At 59.4% G+C, this 20,764-nt stretch overlaps 1 protein-coding gene across 8 annotated transcripts; it reads left to right on the top strand.

Annotated features, from left to right (window-relative positions):
- Window positions 1–6,644: 6,644 nt before the first annotated feature.
- On the top strand, window positions 6,645–17,057 carry IFFO1 (intermediate filament family orphan 1). Of its 8 annotated transcripts, none has more exons than XM_027783788.2 (9): window positions 6,645–7,466; window positions 12,369–12,429; window positions 12,515–12,610; window positions 12,845–12,985; window positions 13,938–14,098; window positions 14,575–14,695; window positions 15,373–15,462; window positions 15,627–15,757; window positions 16,272–17,057. In XM_027783788.2, the coding sequence occupies exons 1-9, from the start codon at window positions 6,805–6,807 to the stop codon at window positions 16,375–16,377; spliced, it is 1,569 nt and encodes a 522-aa protein (XP_027639589.2). In that variant the 5' UTR covers window positions 6,645–6,804; the 3' UTR covers window positions 16,378–17,057. The 8 variants fall into 8 exon arrangements, with proteins under 8 accessions (XP_027639589.2, XP_027639588.2, XP_055665239.1 ...); XM_027783787.2 differs by having other exon boundaries at window positions 15,370–15,462; XM_055809264.1 differs by having other exon boundaries at window positions 13,914–14,098; window positions 14,575–14,683.
- The last annotated feature ends 3,707 nt before the right edge of the window (window positions 17,058–20,764 follow it).

The raw sequence follows: 20,764 nt of genomic DNA, 5'->3' as shown, positions 1-20,764 counted from the left end.
CCCATGAGAGATTTGCTCTTCCCCATGAAGAATTCCCCATTGAAGAATATTGGTGGTGAAGTTTCCAGCTGAAGCTCTTTGAGGTTGCACTTGAGTGGTTCCTGTAATCGTCTGATCTGTCACCATCTTGGGAGCCCTTGGTCTTTGTTACAGCTTGTCTTATCTTCCGCTTTTTAGGGCTTATGTATCTGTGTGTTTTATAACTCTGGTTTTGACTTTGTCTTTTTGTGTTGAACAGCTATTAATTAAATGTCCTTATAGTTGAAAATCACTTTTCCCCCACACTTCCCAGTGAAGCGGGGCAAGGAGGAGCCTCTGAATGCGACCGTCCCATCCCACGCTTGTGTGGTGAGGTCTCTGGGTTGCCTGACATACAGGACCCAAGGGAAGTTTTCTGGGGTCTTTCAGAAAAATTAATTAAATATTGGGTGCCATTCGGAAAGGAGTTGCTAGATAACAGAATGGAGACAACTGTTCCCTCCCTGTGTAAAATTGCCTCCCCGTATGCGCACTTCAGCCCCGTGTTGCTGGTGCCCTCTCTCCGAGTAAGGGCTGTAGCACTGGGAAGCAATCGGGGAGGACAAACACACCCGAAGTTAGGGGGTGGCTTCTGTGAGAGGAACAGCTCGAGCCTAGGCCTCTTGGAGCCTGGGAAAGAAGTGTTACAGCAGTGTGTAACATCGTTAATGGCATGGAGAAGATGAACAGGGAGCAACTTCTTGCTCTTTTCCAGTAAACAAAAGCCCTGGGGCCCATCAAACACACCAAGGGTGTGGGTAGCTGTGACCCTCCTTTCTGCAGGGCGCAGTGGGTGCTAGAAGCTTAGGCAGGTTGAGAAGCCAGCTGTATTCATGAGGGGAAAATATTTCTTGTAAGGGCTGCTAAACACAGCTGGCTGAGGAGATCCACAAGGCGTGAACTGGCTGGGAGTGCTGCCAGGGGCGACCACTGCCCGCTTGCCCGGGTCACGAACCCTCTGTCCTCATCCTGTGCTGGAAACTGGTTCCTGGGCATAGACAGACCGTTGCTGTGACCTGCAGACCCGAGCGGTTCCGGTGTTGCTGGGAGGTGGTCCCACTACTGCGCCTGCCCCTTGGTGCTCGCGAGGTTAGTCCTGAGCTCTGCCCAGCACCTCGTTTCCCTCAGCTGGGTCCTCGCTGCACAAGGCTCGCATGGCTTGTGGCAGCAGTGGCTCCTGGGCAGGCTGAGCCCTGCCTCTGCTCCTCCAGCCTCATTTCTTTTCCAGTTCTAGGAGGTTCCCCTAGGAGGGATGAAATACAGGACTGTAGTGTACAATTCAAAAGTGGAGCCGTGTGGCGATCTTCCAGCTGTAGGGTGGCTTGCACCGGGCAGGGCTTTTGCTTCTGGCAAGCCGTGAGCCCGTCCTTTGGGAAGCGAGGCTAACCTGTCCTGTTAGCGACGCTAACTGGGTCCCACCGCGCTGGATAACCCATTTATCTTGATAACCCCGGCGGCAGGGATAGGATGTTCTTGGTTGGGATCCCAGTGTAATTGTCTGGTTCCTAATGGATCTGCAAATTATGTCGGTCCCCTCTGAGAGGTGGGAATAGATGCTGCTTTAACCACCTCAGCAGAACTTCCCTCTGTTGCTGTACGTCATTCTGCACGCTTTGCTTGCTGCAAACCTGCTGTTACAGCTGGGGAGAGGCGGAGGCGGCTTTCAGCTCTCCTTGGTGGCTTGCTCCCCTTCTGCTCTTTATTTCAGCCGCTGCATAGCACTGCTCAGAGAATGTTGAGGGGGGCGGTGAAATGCTGCCATCGAGTTGGTGGCTTCCCTCTGCATTCTGGTGCAAGGCTGCTGGTCACACTGGGCTTGTGTCTGCAGCTGCCGCCTTGCACTGGGCATCTTTTGTTACCTGAAAGCTGAGATTTTTGGAAAATGTGACAATTGGGTCATTGTTCAGTACCTTTAATGTAGTTTATCTGAGAGCTGCCGGTAATGTGGTTTGTGAGAGCTGAGCAGAGCGAAGTGAAGGAAGAACTGAGGCAAAGCAAGGGTTGAAAGCAGGTCCGAGGAGTAAAAATGCTGTTATAAATTAAAAGCTGGTTGAGAGAAGTCACTGTAATGGGTCGTGATATCTGCTCCGCTGCGCTGTACACAGATGTTACTGGGGTGGCATTTAGTGACTTGGAGAAAAAAAAAATGGGTAAGCAGTTCTGTTATTAGAACTTATTGATTTTGACAACTTACTTAAGTAGAAGTTATTTAGGCTAAAGAAGGCCAATGTGAGGCGCAGCCGGTGTGCGGGAGAGGGGAGGTTCACTGCTAAGGGCTGCCAGTGCGGTGGAAGAAACCACCACGCGCGTTGTAAGTTCTTGATTCTGGTGGGGATTCTTCGAACGCCTCTTCACGGCGAGGCAAGTCTGTTGGAGAAGCCCTCCCGGGGTACGCTGAGGATGCTGGCTGCAGCCTCGGGAATGCCACCAGCTCCCCCCTGCCACCCGGGAGGTGCCCTCGGCGTGTGGGGGGAGGAAACCGGAGGCTTCCGGGGACAACGGTGCATCATGGAAAGAGACTCCGGCAGCAATGTGGGTCGGTCACTAATTCCAGTGGTGTCACGCGCTGGAACGCCTGTTCTGTGCTGGGTAGGCAGCCTGCGGTCGCGTGGCCTCGTGTCAGGCTGCAGCCGGGGGAAGGGAGTGAATCCTGCGCCACGTGCTTCAGGGGCTGGGGTATGAAAAGTAGATCCTGGAGCACATGCGCTGTTGCATGTAACCCTACAGAGATGTACATGCTTTTGTAGGGGCTGAATCCATAAATGACCGAGCCCAGGTCGGTAGGTTTTGCTCCCCTGAGCTGTCCATCCCTGCTAGGGAGGGTTGGAGAGCCCTGAGGAGGGGCTGTCTGCAGCTCCCTGCCCTGCTGCTGGAGTCAGTGGGGGATGCTGAGTGGAGCAAGGTCTGTGAGGCCCCTGGTGCTCGCTGCAGTGCCCAGAACTGCCTTCACGTGCACCACCTGGCTGCAAAACTCCCTCCTGGGGACTGGTGTTCAGGGTCTTTAAAAAGCAAAGCCATTCCCTCCTTTGCTGTTGGACAGGGACATTACTGGGCATTGGTTTGGGTGGTGATGGCTCAGCTTCTGTTGGCAGCTGCTCCTCGGTGCCAATTGCTCCCCAGTTTTGGGGTTTTAGTGGAGCATCCTGGAAGTTGGAAGACTCGGAGGGTTCACAGTGAAATGCTCCAGCAGTGAGGTGCAAGGGAGGAGGTAGCATGGGGGGCACTCAGAGGGATGGAGAGCAGGGAGATGGGGTATATACACGCTAGCGTGACCTATGCCTTAAAAACCAGAGCCTCGAGGAAAGCTGTAGAGCTAATTTGAACAGGTTTCACCTACGAAGCACCGCTGCAAGGAGGATGCATTAGCTAGTAAGAGGTTCTGTGATCTGGGAGAGGGGGAAGCACCTCAAACTGGCAATGGATGTTAAAGCTGGGCAAACTCACGCGGGAGGCAAGGCAAGGTCTGGGATTTTATTAGGTGATCAGCCACCTGGCAAATCTGCCTCGATTTGTCTATGAAGGGCAATGGCAGAGGCTCAGTCCCTTCACCGTGCGGTCAGCAGAGACACAGTCCCACGTGAGTATCTGACTTGAGCTGCAGAAATTTGCACCGTGTGTTTTGCACAGGGTAAGAAAATGCAATAGTGCTTTCTCAGCCTAAAAATCTGTGCAAGATAAATAGCATCATGTTTGTGAATAAGTGTCTGTTTTTACGTTGGCTAAGGGCACAAACTTTAAGCGCTGCAGTGAGGAGCTCTGCACGTCATCTGGTGGGGTCCAGCAGCGCCACTGCTGAGCCTGAGCTGGCAAACTCAGGGCAGGAGCTGTTGGAGGGTCAGGAGAAGTGCCGGGGGTTTTGGTGAACCAAGAAGGGAAGATGAGGAGGAGGAGCTGTTGTGCTGGGGTAGAGGAGCGTTGTGCTTCCCTGGGCAGCAGGGTTGTCTCTGGGCTTCCTCAGGAGCAGCTAGAAGTTGGCCCTTTGCCCCAGCCATCTTCTGTGTCAGGAGGAATCCTTTACCCCAGCAAGTAGCTTGAGCAGGAGAAGCCAGGAAAAAAAAATAAGGAGGCTCCACGCTGCCCTGTCCTCTCCAGGAGACAGCTGGAGTGCTGGTGGGAAGAGGCTCTGGGGGTCTGTGGGCCAGCCCCCCGCTGTCAGCAGGACTGTCCCGGCACTAGGTCATGTCGCTGTGGCTGAGCCCTGAGAGCCACCAAGGATGGAGCTCCTGCACCTGCTCCAGCGCTGCACTGGCCTCCCGGTAAAACAGGTTTTCCTGATGGATGGCGACACCTTCCTCTGCTGGCGTTTCATTAATCAGCCCTGGTGCCGGGTTTCCCCAGCAGGACAGGAGCAGGCCAAGTGGAGCCTGGGAAAGCGCTTGCTCCACGTTTGTAGCCGTTGCTCTTGGCCATGCTCCCCGCTGGCTGCAGGAGCAGCGGATCTCCCTGCTGCCCAACACCACTCGCCTGCGCGTGACCGGAGGGGACTGCGGATGGGCTGGCAGGGACGGGGGGGTAAAATCCAGGGTGTGCGAGGGGACGGGGTGCTGGTGGAAAAGGGGGGCTGCCGCGTGTGCAGGCAGGCTGCAGCAGCATGCGGGGCGGGTGAAGGGACGTGGCAGGAGGGAGTCAGTGATGACTTCCAGGGCACGTGTTGGGAGGTCTCCGTGCTGGAGCTGCCACTGCTGCTTCAAAACAAGCTTCTTGACTGGGAATCCCTTTCGTCCATCTGTCCTTCCCTTTTCCCTGGCTGTTTATTTGGTGGTATTGCTGCTGGGTGCATGGCTCCCTGCCGGCTGCTGTTGCAGCGAGGGTTTTTGGGAGATGTTCCTGCACCCGCCAGTGAGGAACACCTTCCCACCTGCCTCTCCCTTGGCAAAAGCGCTGCTGGCCATGGCTCAGCCTCTCTGGTCAGAAGCAGAGCAAGGGAACCGCTGCTTCAGAGAAAGAGTGTTAAGAGGTGACAGAAGAAGGAAAGCTCGCTTCGTTTCCTACCCTAAGCCCACATGGGAGGGACTGAAATCCAGTTACAGCTTCCAGCAGTCACGGGTGTGCCGGGGAGGATGCTGCCCCGTTTCTGGTGGGAGAGGAGGTATTATCAGTGCGAATGGGGGCTGCTGCGAGGAGCCCAGCACTGGGGGCAGGGTAGGGGAGACAGGCAGGTCACAGGGCAGAAGTGATGCTGGACACAGCATGGCAGGAGAGGGGAACAAATTTGATTTGGTCTGCTCCCAGGCAAGGAAGGCAGGAGAGGGACGGAGGAGCCCTGTAGGCCTGCAGGAGAAGCAGCAGAGAAAATGCAGTAGGCAGGTTCTTGGTCAAGACTAGCAAAGCTGGCCATCTTCGGTGGGTCTGGGAAGTTTCTGGATGCATGGACTGAGCCGTATGTCAGATCCCACGGGAAGGGCTCTGCAGCACCCTACCCCACCAGCGCCTGTCTGCCATGGATGCCGGGCATTTCCTTCAATTCAAAGCCATTGCTTGCTCCCCCTTTGCCGACCGCTCAGCTGGGATCTCGGAGGGCACTCAGCTGCGCCGTGGACACCCTGGGGAATGGGCCACGATGGCAGCATGTGACACAGGTGTGTGTCCACATCCGCATCCATCCATGCGGTCCCCTCCCGCCGGACAGCAGGGCAAGGGAGCGTGGAGAGCATTTTGCAGCAGTGGCCTGGGGCTGAGGGCAGGGCCAGGGGGACAGACTGTAGGAAGAAGGAGCAGGTAGGGAGCGGGAGGGCAGACCCGAGGCTGCCCGGCACACAGCGGCGGAGCGAGCCGAGCGCAGGGTGTTGCCGGGCTGAGGCTGGCTGCCTCCCGCGACCTCCTGCACCTGCGGCTCGCGCTGGCTGCCGGCGGCTCCCAGGGGCCTGGCTGCCTTCGGGGGGCTCGAGTGAGGGTAACGGGGGGCTTCGGGGGTGCGGTGGGAACGTTGTGAGGCTCTAGAGGGGGGCAGCACTGGGGAAGGCACTGAAGGCTGTGCTAACAATAACAGTAGTAACAACAACAATAACAATAATAATAGAAAGCACAGGCACCTTGGGCTGGTGATGGGGGGCTCGAGTGAGGGTAACGGGGCTTCAGGGGTGCAGAGGGAAAGTTGCGAGGGTTTGAAGGGTGGCAGTGCTGGGAAAGGCACTGAAGGCTGTGCTAACAATAATAAGAATAAACAACAACAATAACAATAATAATAGAAAACACAGGCCCCCTGGGCTGGTGATGGGGGCTCGAGTGAGGGTAACGAGGGGCTTTGGGGGTGCAGAGGGAAAGTTATGAGGGTTCGAAGGGGGGCAGCGCTGGGGAAGGCACTGAAGGCTGTGCTAACGATAATAATAACAATAACAGCAACAATAACAACAATAATAAGCACAGGCCCCCTGGGCTGGTGATGGGGGGGCTCGAGTGAGGGTAACGAGGGGGCATCGGGAGTGCGGAGGGAGCGTTCCGGGGGTCTGAGTGGGGCGACGCTGGGGGCTGCGCTAACGGTAACAGCAACAAGGACAGGGGCGGCCGCGACCCCCTCCGGAGCGCCCAACCCGCCGGCGCGGGGCCCCGAGCCCCCCCGTTCCGCGGCGGGGGGGCGGGCAGAGGAGGGCGGCGTCCGCCGTGTCCCCTCCCGTCCCCGCCGCGTCCCCTCCCCTGCTCGCTCCGCCCGGGGCCCCGGCGGGGAGCGGCTCCCGGCCCCGCCGCATCCCGCCGCAGCGGAAGCCGCACCGCGGGGCCGGCCCGGCGCAGCCCCCGGGCTCAGCCCGCCCCGCCGGGGCCCTGCTTGGGATCTCCCCCGCCGCCGCCATGAACCCGCTCTTCGGCCCCAACCTCTTCCTGCTGCCGCAGGAGCAGCAGGGGCTGCCGGGCCCCGAGCCCCCCGCCGCCCGCCCCGCCGAGCCCCTCGGGGGCGAGCTGGCCGCGCCGCCGCCCGCCGGCCCCTTCCCCGCGCCGCCCGCCGCCATGGCGCTCCGCAACGACCTGGGCTCCAACATCAGCGTCCTCAAGACGCTGAACCTGCGGTTCCGCTGCTTCCTGGCCAAGGTGCACGAGCTGGAGCGGCGCAACCGGCAGCTGGAGAAGCAGCTGCAGCAGGCGCTGGAGGAGGGGGGCGGCCGGGGCCGCGGACCCCCGCGCCGGGACCAGGCAGTGCAGACCGGCTTCGTGGGGCCCATCCGGACCCTGGGGCTGGGGCTGGGGCTGGGGCCGGCCCGGGCGCTGGGCTCCCCCGGGCAGCCGCCCCCCACCTTCCCCACCGCCTCCCGCTTCATGCCCGGCACCATCTGGTCCTTCTCGCAAGCCCGACGGCTGGGCCCGGGGCCGGAGACCACCCTGGTGCAGGGCCCGGGGGTCTCCTGGGTCCACCCGGACGGGGTGGGCGTGCAGATCGACACCATCACCCCCGAGATCCGGGCCCTCTACAACGTGCTGGCCAAGGTGAAGCGGGAGCGCGACGAGTACAAGCGGAGGTGAGGAGGGACAGGGGGGAGCAGGGGTCCGGGCTGCAGCCCCCCAGGGACCCCCCAGGGTGGCTGCGGGGCCCGCTGAGCAGGGGGGGCAGCCCTGGCCTGGCTGCCCGGGAGCGGGGGGGCTCCAGCTGGCGGGGGGTGGGTCCCACAAGGCAAAAATCCCGGGCCCCTCAACGCGTTTGGCTGCGCCGGGGTCTCCTTGCTGGCCTCCTGGTGTTTGAACCCTCCCGGGATGCTCGCTGAGGGTTTTTCCGTCTTACCGACGTGGCGTGACAGACTGGGAAGGCCTTTCTAAGCAGGGAAGGAAATAACATGACTCCAGGAGCTGGTGCTTTAAACGGGAGGGGATCTGGAAACACTTGGCGAAGGAGGAGCAGCAGGAAAGTAGGTGAGGAAGGTGAATGTGCAGCAAGCGTGTTTGGGTTGGGAAAGGCTGCTGGGAGGAGGAGGAGGAGGATGGTGAGGAGGAGGGCTCCCTGGGTCCGTTGGAAGGTGCCCAGAAGCCCCTCCGCAGAGCAGCCAGCTGCCCCGGCCCTTTCCCTCCCCACTGCCTTCCCAGCAGCGAGTGGTGTGGAAGCACCCTGCTCCTCGGGGGCTTTGGGAGCACCCTGCTCCTCGGGGGCTTTGGGAGCACCCTGCTCCTCGGGGGCTTTGGGAGGACCCTGCTCCTCGGGGGCTTTCCTGCCGACCCAAAATAGCTGCGGCTTGGCATGTGCCTGGGAGAAGGGCGAAGCAGCATACAGGGCTGATCTCTCGGCCCGTTCTTTGCCGTGCGGGGCAGCCGCAGCTCCCGCATCGCACCGGCGGCACTTTTGGTTCAGGCCAGTTCCCGAGGTCGCTCTCGGCTCCGCACGTAGGATGAGATCAGGCAGGGGCTGGCATCGCTGGGTCATGGCGCCGGGCAGTGTGTGGCCAGTGCTGGGGACTGATGCCACTCAAGCAACTGATTTTTATCTTTTTTTTTGTTGGTTTTTTTTTTCCCCAGAAGTCACTTTATGGTGCTTTAGAAGGAATTAGAAAGTCAGTGATTATGTGCCCAAACGAGCAAAAGTGTGCTCTACCCACAGGAGCCGTGCCGCTAACCTGCACTCTGCAGCTGCGGGCTCTGGTGCCGAGATCCGAGGCTGGGGATCCAGGATGACCCTTACGGGTTTGGCTTTATAAGGCTGTGGCTGAGCACGCTTGCCGGTTGGATGCTCCGAAGGCACCAAGCAAGGCAGGCGGAAAGGAAGAGCTGGCACCTCTCCTTTCCCACCTATCGCTGCCCGTACCTAAGGCCTTTTATCATTAAGCCAGGCATTGGGCTCCGGCTCCTTCTGCGGGCGGGCGGCTCTCCTTACTTCATGTTTTCACCTCGGGTTTGTCGGTGCTGCTGAAACTTTGGGAGAAAGGAGGGCATTCCGGGGTGGTCTCGCTCTGGCAAGTGGGCTTTGAGGCAGGCTGGGGGGCGATGGAGGTAGCAGGGACGCTGGGGAGGCGGGGGGGGCACCACAAGCCACTGCGGGCCAATGTTGGTGGTGGGATCTATTTTTGGACTGTGTTACCAGGAGCTGGGGGAAAGCAGACCCCACCCCCAGACCCTTTCCAGCACCGGGAACTCTGACGGGTACAGCCGGATCCCAAACAGGGGAATGGGACAGGAGGATCCCATTTCCACACCCTTCCCCATGCTAAGGGCTGACATCCCCCGGGCGCAGAGAGCTCCCTGCCGCGCTGGGCTCTGATCTGCTGTGGGGACGGTGTCATCCATTTGCCACCTGCCTGGAGGCCAAGGGAAGAGACCGTGTTAACATGGGACTTCTCGGTTCCTTGGCCGTGGCTTGAGCTCGTGCTTGCTTCAGGGCAGCGTTGCCACCGTGTACCCCATGGCACTCGGAGCGGTGCAGCAGGAGCTTCTCTCTGGATATACAGGGCCTGAAATTCAAGTCTGGAATCTAGGAGGGGTGTGGGGGCAATAGGGAGGGATGAGAGGAGCCACAGCAGCCGGAGAGGGGCTCGCAAGATCTGCGTTTGAAGGAGCAGGCTGAGGCTAGGTGGCCTGGAGAGGGGCAGAAGGTGCCTGCAGGTGTCATACAGACCCACCAAGCATGGGGGAACTGAGTCTCACCAGGTTAGTGCTGTCTGCTGTACCTGTATTCCCAAGTAGTTTTTATCTTGGATGCTGCAAGGACGTGCTAGAGGTGTGGGATGTGTAGTGTTACGGCACAGTGTGCGTTAGAATCGCAGAATGGGTTGGAAGGGACCTTTAAGGACCGTCTAGTCCAACCCCCGCTGTGTGCTTTCACTAGATCAGGTTGCTCAAAGCCCTGACCTTGGACACTTCCAGGGATGGGGCATCCACAACTTCTCGGGGCAACCTGCTCCAGTGTCTCGCCACTGTCATCATAAAAAAGTTCTTCCTTATCTCTGATCTACGTGTACCTACCCTCTTCCAGTTTCAAACCGTTGTCCCTTGCCCTGGCACTACAGGCCACAGTAAATTGCCTCTCCGTCTTTCTTATAAGCCCCCTTTATGTATCGAGAGGCCACAAGAAGGTCTGTTATTGCGATTGCCCTGCGAGGGGGTGCAGCTGGCTGCAGAGCCCTCGCATTTAAGGTAAAAACAGTTTGTAGATGTTTGTAAAAACAGTTGGAAGATGGCAAGAGAGGCACGCGCGCAGCTTCGTGCCCCAAGCAGCCCAAAGGCTGCCCCACAGCATCTGCGGGCCGTGCAGCACTGGCTGCGGCGCCCCGGTGCTTCTTGCAGCGAACAGGGTTTTTTAAAGATGTGCATGGCTGGTTGTTTTGCTCACCAACCTTCTGGGGGGGGCAGGCGGTGGGGATGGCGCTGCATCTTGCTGCCTTCCCAGCTTTGGGAGGGCTGGCAAGGAGGCGGCTGGGTCTGTCTGCTGCTGGGACACTCCTGCCCTGGCGTTCTGCCTTTGTTCCAGCCGTTGGGCAGGTTGCTGCCGTGTGGCGGTGCGGGAGGGACCCCGGTGGTGTGGGGCAGCCATGGGTCCAGCTGGCAGCGCCCGCCGGCCGTGCAGGGCCGGGGGTGCCGCGCCGCAGGCAGGTTATTATTAGGAGTGGTGCATTGCAGGAGGGAGCAGGGAAGGAGCCAGGCAGGAGGTGAGCGGGAGAGAGGTTCCTGCGGATTCATCACTCGCAGGGCCAATTGCTGTTCCTCCTGCCTTTAAATCGGTTTTTATCTGATCTGCGCTCTCTCCCTTAGTCTTGGCGTGAAGCGGGTTCTGCCCGGGGTCTGCAGCTGTGCCTTACGTCCCCAGTGAGTCTGGGCTTGAGAGACACCCGGAGGGAGGCAGGGACCAAAAAAGAGGCAGCACCATGCTGAGGAAGATGCTGAAATATTTTTCTGATGTTGGAAGGCGTTTTTCTCCCTGGGGAGGGAGGCCTTGGTTGAACAGTTCCCGTATAAGGGCAATTCTACCTTTTAACTTTCTCATTCCCTCTCTCTTTGTCTCCCTCTTCTCCCAAAGGGACGGGAACCCCCTTTGACTCCCTGTAGCTGCGGTGTGGAGCTCACTCCAGCACGAGCACTGCACGCTCTGTCCTTGCTTGAGTAAGGAGCAGCGTTGCCAGCCTTAAGAGCTTAGAAATTCTTAAGCCAGGACTCTCCCACGCCGGGAGATTGTCCTGATACCCTGAGATAACCCTGAGAGGGCTTTTCACATGCTATCTGGTCCCCTAGACCTTAGGATTTCTTTTTCAAACTTGGTGGGAGTAAGGGAGAGGAGATGTTTCTTCAGGTCCTCCTGCAGGGTGGCAGTGCCTGTCTCTGCGTTTGCAAGCGCTAAACAGAAACGGGAGCTGGCTGCACCAGGCAGGGCCCACTCCGCTTGCTTTCCTGGAGAAATCCCGCTTTCTCAGAGAAATCTGGCTCTCCCAGCAGAGCCGGGTGAGGAAGCAGCAGCCCTGCCCCGTGCCGCACCGCGGTGTGTGCCAGCCCGGCTGCTGGACATGACGGCCATGTAGTGAAGCGCAGCACGGCCGGCTGGCCTCCCGACAGACTGTGGGCCAGGCCAGCACCGCAGCATGGCCCAAGATGATGATCTCATGCAGTGAAATATAATATAATTGCTCGGCGATGCGCCTTTGTGTGGCGCGGCTGGGCACCTTTGCGGCTCAGCCTCTGGCAAAGCTGCGGAGCCTAATACAGCGCCCACCAGCCACCCTGGCGTAACTGGGAGAATCCGTCCCGCTTCCTTGTAGGGTGAAGCAACCTTCTTTAATCCAATGTGTTACGCGGCAGTATGGCCAAGGAGGCTCGTGCCACTGGCCGGGCGCCGTGCTGGGGCGCAGGGCAGCCTCTGCACCGCTGCGGGCTGAAGAGCAGCCCTTCGCGTCCGCGCACGTCACGGCCCCTCGCGCCACGGCTCAGCGTCGCTTCAGGTTTTGTGCTTCTGCACAGCCCGGACTGCAGCGCTGCAGAGGCACAAATGTGGTCGTAAATACGATGCTGATGGGGCAGCTCTGCGAGATCTGCAAGCCCTGTCCTGAGCCTTGGAGCTGAGCCTAGCGTGGCCTGAGGGCAAGGGGCTCGGGGGCAGGTGGAGGGGCTGGGGGGCTGCATCGGGGCGTAGCCACCAGCCCCAGCGTGGCAGGCTATGCAGTGCCACTGCCATGCAGAGCCCGTGGCTGGTGTCCCCAGCTCCCCCCTCGGTGAGCAGGGATGGCGGAGAGCCTGGTGGGGCAGGGCTCATGGCTGGGGGCGCTGCCAGGCTCGGCAGCTGCTGGGCGTCTGGAAGCAAGCAGTGATGCATTCCTGGGCACGTTCTCCTTCCCGCCCCGGTGCCGTCATCACCCCCTCTTGGATAGCTTTGGGGTGAGCAGCTGCTGCTCCCTCCTCTCCCTTTGGCAGCCGGCAAGGCCGGCGGGATCTGAGCGGCGTGTTTGTCTCCCTAGATGGGAAGAGGAGTACACGGTTCGTGTCCAGCTTCAGGACCGCGTAACTGAGCTGCAGGAGGTGAGCATCACCATCCCCCCCTTCCCCTGCAGCCCCGCTGCCCTGCGCTGACGCTGATTTGCGCATCTCCCTCTGCCCGGGGCAGGAAGCCCAGGAGGCTGAAGCCTGCCAGGAGGAGCTGGCCATGAAGGTGGAGCAGCTCAAGGCAGAGCTTGTTGTCTTCAAGGGACTGATGAGCAATGTGAGTCCCTGACCCCTCTCCGACCTGGCAGCGGTGTCCTGCCCGAGCAGTGGGGCTGCGTAGAAAACCAGTTCCTTGGTGGGACATGTCATGGCGGTCTGGGGCAGGGTTGGCCCAGGGTGCAGTGAGCAGAGCAGGGGTGTGGATGCAGTCCTGCAGCATGGGGTGGTGGGGAACCTGGGGGCTCTGATTGCCCCTCTGATTTATCCCCCTCCTGTGGCGTCGTGGGTTCAGAACATCACGGAGCTGGACACCAAGATCCAGGAGAAGGCCATGAAGGTGGACATGGACATCTGCCGGCGCATCGACATCACTGCCAAGCTGTGCGATGTGGCGCAGCAGCGGAACTGCGAGGACATGATCAAGATGTTTCAGGTGAGGAGCACCTGCTGCTGCTCCACACTTGGCCGCTGGCTCTGGGGAGGAGAGTTCCTGAAGGAGGTAGAAGAGACAACACCATCCCCCCTGCTAGGGGAGACGCTTAGTCACCCTCACCCTTGCTCTGTGCAGTCCCTCGCTCTCTGTCTCTCTCTGGAGGACCAGGTGAAAGGGCATGGAGAGGAGGTGGAAAGCTCCAGATGTTGCTTTGGGCATCAAGAGTCCCCTCAACCTCTCACTGACCTGTTGTGTCGGGCCCTGGGACCCCGCAGTTGGTAGGGGAGCAGCTGCAGGAGGGAGATGAGTTACTCGAGTGTCTGTCTCTAACTCCATCTCTCTCCTTCCCCTTCCCCTCTCCGTCATCTTCTCTCTGTCTCTCTTCTCTTCTCTGTCTCTTTTTCTCTTTCTGGATGTCGCTGCCTTTCTGTCTCGCTCTCTTTGTCCCTACAGAAGCAATTGGTTAGTTCCATTCAGTTGGGAAAGAGTACAAATTTTAAGCTTTCTGTAAATCAGGTCAAACTGTAAATATTGACATATTTCACTTTTTTCAGACTCTTGTCTCTTTTTTCCTGTTTCTGTCACTGCTGTGTTTCCCTGTCTCTGGACTGGGGTGGTGGGCGATTTGAGTTTTTCTGCAGTAAAACCACGTTGTTTTTTCTCATCAGATTCATAGACACCATCTTCAGTTGCTTAGTTTTAATTTTAGAAAATGCTAAACCCATGTTTTTTATCCATTGCACCATCTTTAACCTGACCATAATGAGCCCATCTCTCTCTCTCTCTCCCTCTCTCTCGCTTTCCTTCCTTTCTCTCTGTCTCTCTCTCTCTCTCTCCCCCCTGCCTTTCTGTCCCTCTGCCATCCCTTTCCCCTCCATCTCCTCCCAACTACCTGCTCCTGACCTCGGACCCGGCCTTGTTTCTGTAGTCTCTGCACTTGTCTCCCGTTAAGGTCCCAGCCTCGGTGGGGCGGAAGCGGGAGCGCAAGCAGGTCAGCGACGAAGACACCTCGCTGTCGGAGAGCGACGCCTCCCGAAAACCTGAAGAGGAGGAGGAGGACGAGACCACGGCCATGAGTATCAATGAGGAAATGCAGAGGATGCTGAACCAGCTGTGAGTGCGGCCGCTCCGCACCGCCGCTGCCGGCGTCGAGCCAGGCTCTGGCACCCGGCTCCCCGCCGGCGCCTGGGATGGGGAGTGGGGGGGGGGGGCTGCAGCTCCTCTTTCCCAGGGGAGGGTGAGGTGGGGGTGCAGCTGCGGGGTATGTACACCCCCTGCTCTGCGGCACGGGGGGACTGACCTCCCCGGAGACCTGAGCCCACCCGTGCCGTGGGTGGGAGTGGGTCCAGCGCCCGTTCCTCTTGCCCCCTGCTCCTGCTTTTGGGGGGTCCCTGCCTGGGTTTGCCAGGGCTCCTGAACATGAAGGCAGCCCCTTCCCCACCAGCTGCTGGGTCTGAGCACATGTGAGCCCACCCTGGCCAGATCCCCCAGAGCCGCAGCCCTGCCTGTGAGCAGGGGCAAGACTTCTGGTGCTGCCGCGGCCCCCTGCCCACTGGGGTTGTCCTGACACGCTGTTCCCTTGTCCCCAGGAGGGAATATGACTTTGAGGATGACTGTGACAGCCTTACGTGGGAGGAGACAGAAGAAACACTGCTGCTCTGGGAGGACTTCTCCGGATACGCCATTGCAGCCGCAGAGGTGCAGGGGGAGGTAACGGTGGTGTCAGGTCCGCTCTGGGATCCAGCCGTGGGTTGGGACACTCCGTCCTGCCTGCCACTGGGAAGATGCTCCCTCAAAGACCAGACTTCAGCACCTCCAGCCCTTGCAGGCCTGTGCAGATGCTTCCATCTTCTCCACAGGAATACGTTACTGCATCCTTGTGAAGGTCTTGTTAGACAGACTGGGGACCTGTAGCCTGAAAGATGTGCTGAGGGCATCACATCTCCTCTGGGATGATGGAGAAGACCTCCTCTGGCTGGGCTGGTCTCTGGGGGTCCCTTGCTCAGGCTCTGCAGCCCACCTGCCTGCTGCACAGCAGCACTGCCCAAACAGTGTCCTTTGTGGCCAAAGCCCTCGCCAGCTGCAGCTTTGACCCTCAGCAGTTCCCTGGGGATGTGTCGTGCTTGGGGATGGACTGTGCCTGTCAAAGCTTCTGTGTGTTGCTGAGCTTGTCCTGGGCTGATGTGCTCAGTGCCCAGTCCTGGGTCTCTCCGCCCTTGTTGGCAGGACTGACTTGTGCCTTATTTATACTACACAGCTTCTGTTTCTTCCTCTTTTTACCCAGTGCTGCCAGTTCTTTCTCTAATTTCTCTTATTGTGTGCCTTTGGTTCCTCATCTTTGGTGCCTCCCTGCCTCTAAACATGCCATCTGCTCTTCTCAACAGCAGGACGACAGCCTGGAGAAGGTGATTAAGGACACGGAGTCGCTGTTCAAGAGCCGTGAGAAGGAGTACCAGGAAACCATCGACCAAATAGAGGTGGGAGGAGAGGGAAGCGGGTCCGACGTGGCACAGAAGGGGGTGAAATGGGGAACCTGCGGGAGGGAGGCACCGTGCTGGAGCAGGGGGGTGGTGACAGGGGGGTGGCCGCCTCGGGGCTGGCCGTGCTCTGTACCCATCTCTGCACCATTTCCCTCGTGCAGCTGGAGCTGGCCACAGCCAAGAACGACATGAACCGGCACTTGCACGAGTACATGGAAATGTGCAGCATGAAGCGAGGCTTGGACGTGCAGATGGAGACTTGCCGGCGGCTCATCACCCAGTCTGGGGACAGGTGAGCTTCGGCAGGAGGCCCGGGGTGGCGTGCGCTGGGCAAGGAGCGGAGCCGCAGGGAGCGGGAGCTGAAGGTGGGATGGATCATGGCCCTGCCCTGCCTGGCTGGGGTGGGGGGGCAGTTCCCAGAGGCAGCTGGGCTCTCCTGGTGACCAGCCTCCACGCCGCACACAGGAGGAGGCGGGTTTGATTGGTGGAGCTCAACACCCCTGACAGAGAGAGGAGCTGCCATTGCGTAGGGACTCCAGGCTGGGGACCTCTGGGCTGGGCTTCCACCCATCCTCAGCCCCGCATGCCTGGGCAGGGTCCTGCTCTGGGCGTCTCCCCTGGTGCTGCTCCATCCCTGGACCTCTCAGCTGGTGTTCTCTGGGACACCCTCCCCAGCCCCCAAGGATTTCCGTGGATCCCAGGGCAGCGAGAGGGGCACTTGAGCTTCTCTCCTCTTTGCCGCGCTGAACCCGGTCCTTCCACTCACCCTGTGCAGTGCTGTGACCGCTGCCCTTTGCTCTTCTCAGCAGAAAGTCTCCTGCCTTCACCCCAGCCTCCAACAGCGAGTCGGCCCTGAACGAGGAGAGCGAGGAGTCTGACCGTGACCCTCCCAGCGACGCTTCCATCAGATAATGAGGGGAAGCCCCGCTCCCCTGGACCCCCTTCCTGGCACGGGGCTGCCTGAGCCACACCTAAGAGAGACTTGGGGACGTGGAGCTGCTGGTAAACATCTGTCACCCAGGCTCACTCCCGTTTTTGGGTGCTTGGCAGATCCCACCCCCCTACACCACCAGATACCTTGCAAGTGGGAATAGCTAGATAGAGCTGAGGGTCCCTGCCTGGGCCGCTCAGCCTCCAGCCCCTTCTCTGTTCCCTTCCCCTGCTTTGGTTAAACTGCGGTTCGGGCAGGGAGGCTCCAAACCTGCCACGGCAGCGTTCTCCAGGACTGTCCCCCAGCCCCCCCCAGGCTCACCTCCTCCAGCCTCCATCCTGGAACTCTTGGCCTGCCCCCTGCCCTCCCCGTGCCACGCGGAGCCGACCGAGAGCTGTACCTCCCTGCAAACTGGACCTGACACTGGTGCCAACTGGACTGAGCCCTGGGCTCTCTCTGTCCTTGCTGCTGGCCCGGCACCTGGCTGGTCCCCATGCCACACCGGGGCAGCCTGACCCCCGCCCCCCCCCCCCCCGCCTTGCCCAGGGCAGGGGCTGAGTCCCGCTCACTGTGCCCTTGCTCTGCTGCATGCTGGCACTGCGCTCGCGTCTGTGCTGTGGGGGCCAAGGGGTCATTAAACGGGACAGGTTCCTTTTCTACAGCTTTGCTGGGTGTGGGCTCTCCCTGTGCTGCCGCAGGCATCGCACGGCTTGAGGCAGGGGGTGCCCTCCACCGGACCCCCAAGCCCACAATGGGGGCCTCCCATGGGACACTCCCGTCCCCTGGGGACGTGATGGGTGGGACAATGGTGGGAGATCCCTGTTCTGGGATCCACTGGCCCTCGACAGGCTGTGTGTGGTGTCGGTGCTGCATGGGCTGGCTTGTTCTTAACCTGGAGCATCGTTGGTGCTGAGGAATCGGAAACAAAGCGACGTGGCTCGCAACTTGTGGGCCATCCCCTCCCAGCGCCTGGTCTCCTCTGCTGCACCAGGACATCCCAGAGCATCTTCTCGCCTGCTCTCAGCCCCACAGCCAACCTTGCCGTAACCACAGCGGGGGTTCCCCCATCCCCCTGTCCCAGCGTTTGCCTGCTGGCTGTCACCGGTGCTGCTGCAGCGATGGGAGGCTGGCAGGGCGAGAAGCCTGCCCAGGGGCAGTGTTTGCAGAGGCAGCTGCTGAGCAGCAGACCCTGGCAGCACAGCCAAGCAGGTGATGCTCCAGAGAAAAATGCTTCTCGCAAAAGATTCTGGAGGGAAGAGAAAGTAGATTGCAGTAGAGTTTTTCGGATCATCTCTAAGATTAGGTAAGGTAGATAGAACAGGGGCCGGGGATGCAACAGCTTATCTGTGTTGGTAGGTTTGTTTTGGGTCGCTAATGCTGCCATGCACCGGAGCTGCGAGCGCACCCGTGCCCCATGGTGCAGAGGGTCTGCATTTGGGGGGGGGTGTGTGCCGCCCGTGCCTGCAGAAGCGTGCACTGGCGTGTTGGCGGGGGCCAGGCTGGCCGGTTGGTGCAGGGGGAGGCGAGGCCGTGCGCACGGTAGGAGAAAGCAGCCGGGAAAGCTCAGGGCCGGGGCACAGCCAGGGCTGGGCTGCTGGGCCATGGCAGCTCCTCGGGTGATGCTCTGGGTGGCTGGGCTCCAATGGGCGAGCACGGGCTTTGCTTGGCAGAGGGGAGCCAGGGGGCACCCCCGGGGGGGCAGAGCAGGGGGACAGCAGAGTGTGCTCCCGGCCTGGCCGGTGCGTGCCTCCGTGCCTGCCATGAGACAGGGCTCTCCCCTGGAGTGCCTGTTGCAGTTTCTTTCCCTCCTGCCTTTTTGGTTTTCTTCCTAAAAGAGCTAAAGCCTGAGGAAATATTTTAATCTGGGCTTTTTCTTTCAAGTGATGTTGCCTCACACTCCAGCAGATCAGGGATCACTTTCTGCCCTGCCTGAAGGCTCCTCTGGTTTGTGCAAACCCCCTTTTCCATGCGTGTCTTTGTGGCATTTGCTGCTCTTTCTCTGCTGCAGAGATCTCTGAGTGGCTGGCTAAGTCCGGCTTCCCCCATGAATAATCCATGACGTGTACCTTGGCCTCTTGGAGCTGCTTTGGAAACCCACAGGACTGCAGAGCATCTGCCCTGAGAGGTTTCCAGCGTGAAGCACAGAAGGACCAACCGCTCTGCCCCGGCAGCAGCTGGTGCTGCCAGACACCCACATGCCAGGACACGTGGGGACCCCAGTCCCACGCTGACGTTGTTTGCAGTGAAACTGAGGTCTCCCTGCCCACGTGTGCAAGGTGCTGCTCTCTGGTGAGCCTCATCACCAGCAGTAGGCTCTGTTCCCCCACCGGTGGGACGGCCCCCAGGGTCTCACTGGCAGGACACACAATGCCGATCCTTTGCCTCAGCAATTCCTCAGTGTGGGACGCACAGCCCAGGGTTAGCCCATCTGCCCTGCACCTGCCTGTCCATCAGTGGTGACCCCAGGTCTTTGATGCTGGATAGGAGGAGGCATGAACCTTCCCTTTGCTTAACCCTTCCCTGTGCACTTCCATCCGTTCTTTGGGGAGCATCTAGCCCACTTTTCTCCACCATGAGCCCTGCTGGGAACTGTGGTGTCTCGGTGCTGTGCAGCTTCTCGTGCCCCTGGCTCCATTCACTGTCCAGGATACCTCCTGGCCGTGTCTGCTCAGGAAGCAACGTCAGAAGAAATTGTCTAGCAAAGACCCAGGTCTTGGCTGCTTGAGCTTTCTGCACATCTGCTGGTCTGTGTTCATCTCACTGGGAACAATCGTATCCTGATCACCCTCAGACCCCAGCCCATTTAAAAAAATCTTTGTTTGGCCTAAGCATTCTGAAAGACTTGCTTTCAGGGCAGCTTGGCCATGGATGGAGTGGGCCTTCTACTCTTGACCAAGATGATGAGTTGGTGAAACGAGCTTTGGCAGAGTGGATCAGTTGTGCTTCCCAGCAGCCCGTGCTCACCCGTGAGCGTGTCGCAGCCAAGTCTGGTATGGTCCTTGGTGCGCCAGAGCGAACCATGGCAGGCAGGGGAGAGAGTCCTGTCTCACTTGGTGTCTGTGCATTAATGTCAAAGTTCCTTACCCAAGTACGGTCCAAGCACGGATGTGTCTTACTGCATGGAGTCCCATGGCAGGATGCATCTGGGTGGTCCCTCATCCATCTCGGGACTGTGGCTGCTGTCTGCTGACCTCCACAAACGTTTGTCCAAGACCATCCTTTTAGGATCATGTCTCTCTGGCTTGGCAGTGAGGTCCTCCCATGGGATATGTAGGTGGGCTGGTTCAGCCTCCCCACCCTGCAGCAATCTGTGTTGTTGGAGACTGACCTGGGCAGTCTGGAAATGTGCTGGTCATCGCTCTGGCTTCTCCCTGCCCAGCATCTGGGCTGTTGTGTCTAGGTGAGGGCAGGCACAGCTTTTAGACCAGCAGTGGGGCTGGCACAAAACCCATCCCTTGAGGCAAGAGCTGTCCCTGAGTGGGACAGACCCACTCCATGAGGCACTGAGGGATGTGATCAGCCTCTGAGCTGTGCTGCGAGATGTGGTTCCCTGCCGTGGCCGCTGTGCCCCATGCTCCCAGCGCTGAGATCAGCCTCTGGGCAAGGGCTGACAAGAGACAGTGCCAGGGGCTTTGCAGGAGCGAGCCCTGGCTCCCTGCTGAACGCTGCTGTGGCACGCAGAGTGGCTCCCCTGCCCCTTCCCTAGTGATGTTCCCTAGGAGTCACCTCATCCTCCAAGACCCCGTCTGGCAAGGCAGCTCTCAGACCAGCCCACTGTGGTTCTTGATGGAAACTCCCAGACCTTCTCACGGAGAGGCCGGGGAGCATCGCCCTCCTTGCACCTTGCCGCATGGGGTGGGATGCTCTTACTGGCTCTAGAAGTAACCACGACGTAGCCCAGATCTTCCCTGTGTTCAGCAAGCCTGCACCCTCCCTTCTCTCGTTCCTGGATCCTGTCCAGTTTAGATTGTATCTCGGAGCCAAAAGAGCCCAACTTGTCGGCCCGTTCAGCTGAGGTGCTGTATTCCCACCCAGCACCCTTCTGCTGGAAGGAAGGTTCTGCTGGGGCACCTGTCCCAGATGGCTTTCCGTGAGTCAGCTCTTCCCCGTTCCAGGAGGCCTTAGATGGACCTAAACATTACTCTGACAGCCTTTGCTGGAGCAACTTTTGATTCCCTGATAACCTGTTTATTATTCCGTTTATCTTGTTTCTTAGCCAAGAGGTAGGAGAGATCAAAGCTGCGTAGGAAGCTGGTCTCATTTCTGGATTTGAGGGATTTGCTTTCCTAAGCCTCGTACCTCTGCTAGAAAAGCTTCGTTAGTTCTTGAGAAGGTCATTGCTCGTTATGGCTGTTGCTTCTCGGGTAC

This window comes from Falco peregrinus, chromosome 6, assembly GCF_023634155.1.
Source record: "Falco peregrinus isolate bFalPer1 chromosome 6, bFalPer1.pri, whole genome shotgun sequence".
NCBI lineage: Eukaryota > Metazoa > Chordata > Aves > Falconiformes > Falconidae > Falco > Falco peregrinus.
Note: the sequence above shows the minus strand (reverse complement) of the source record. Positions and strands in the feature narration are given on the sequence as shown.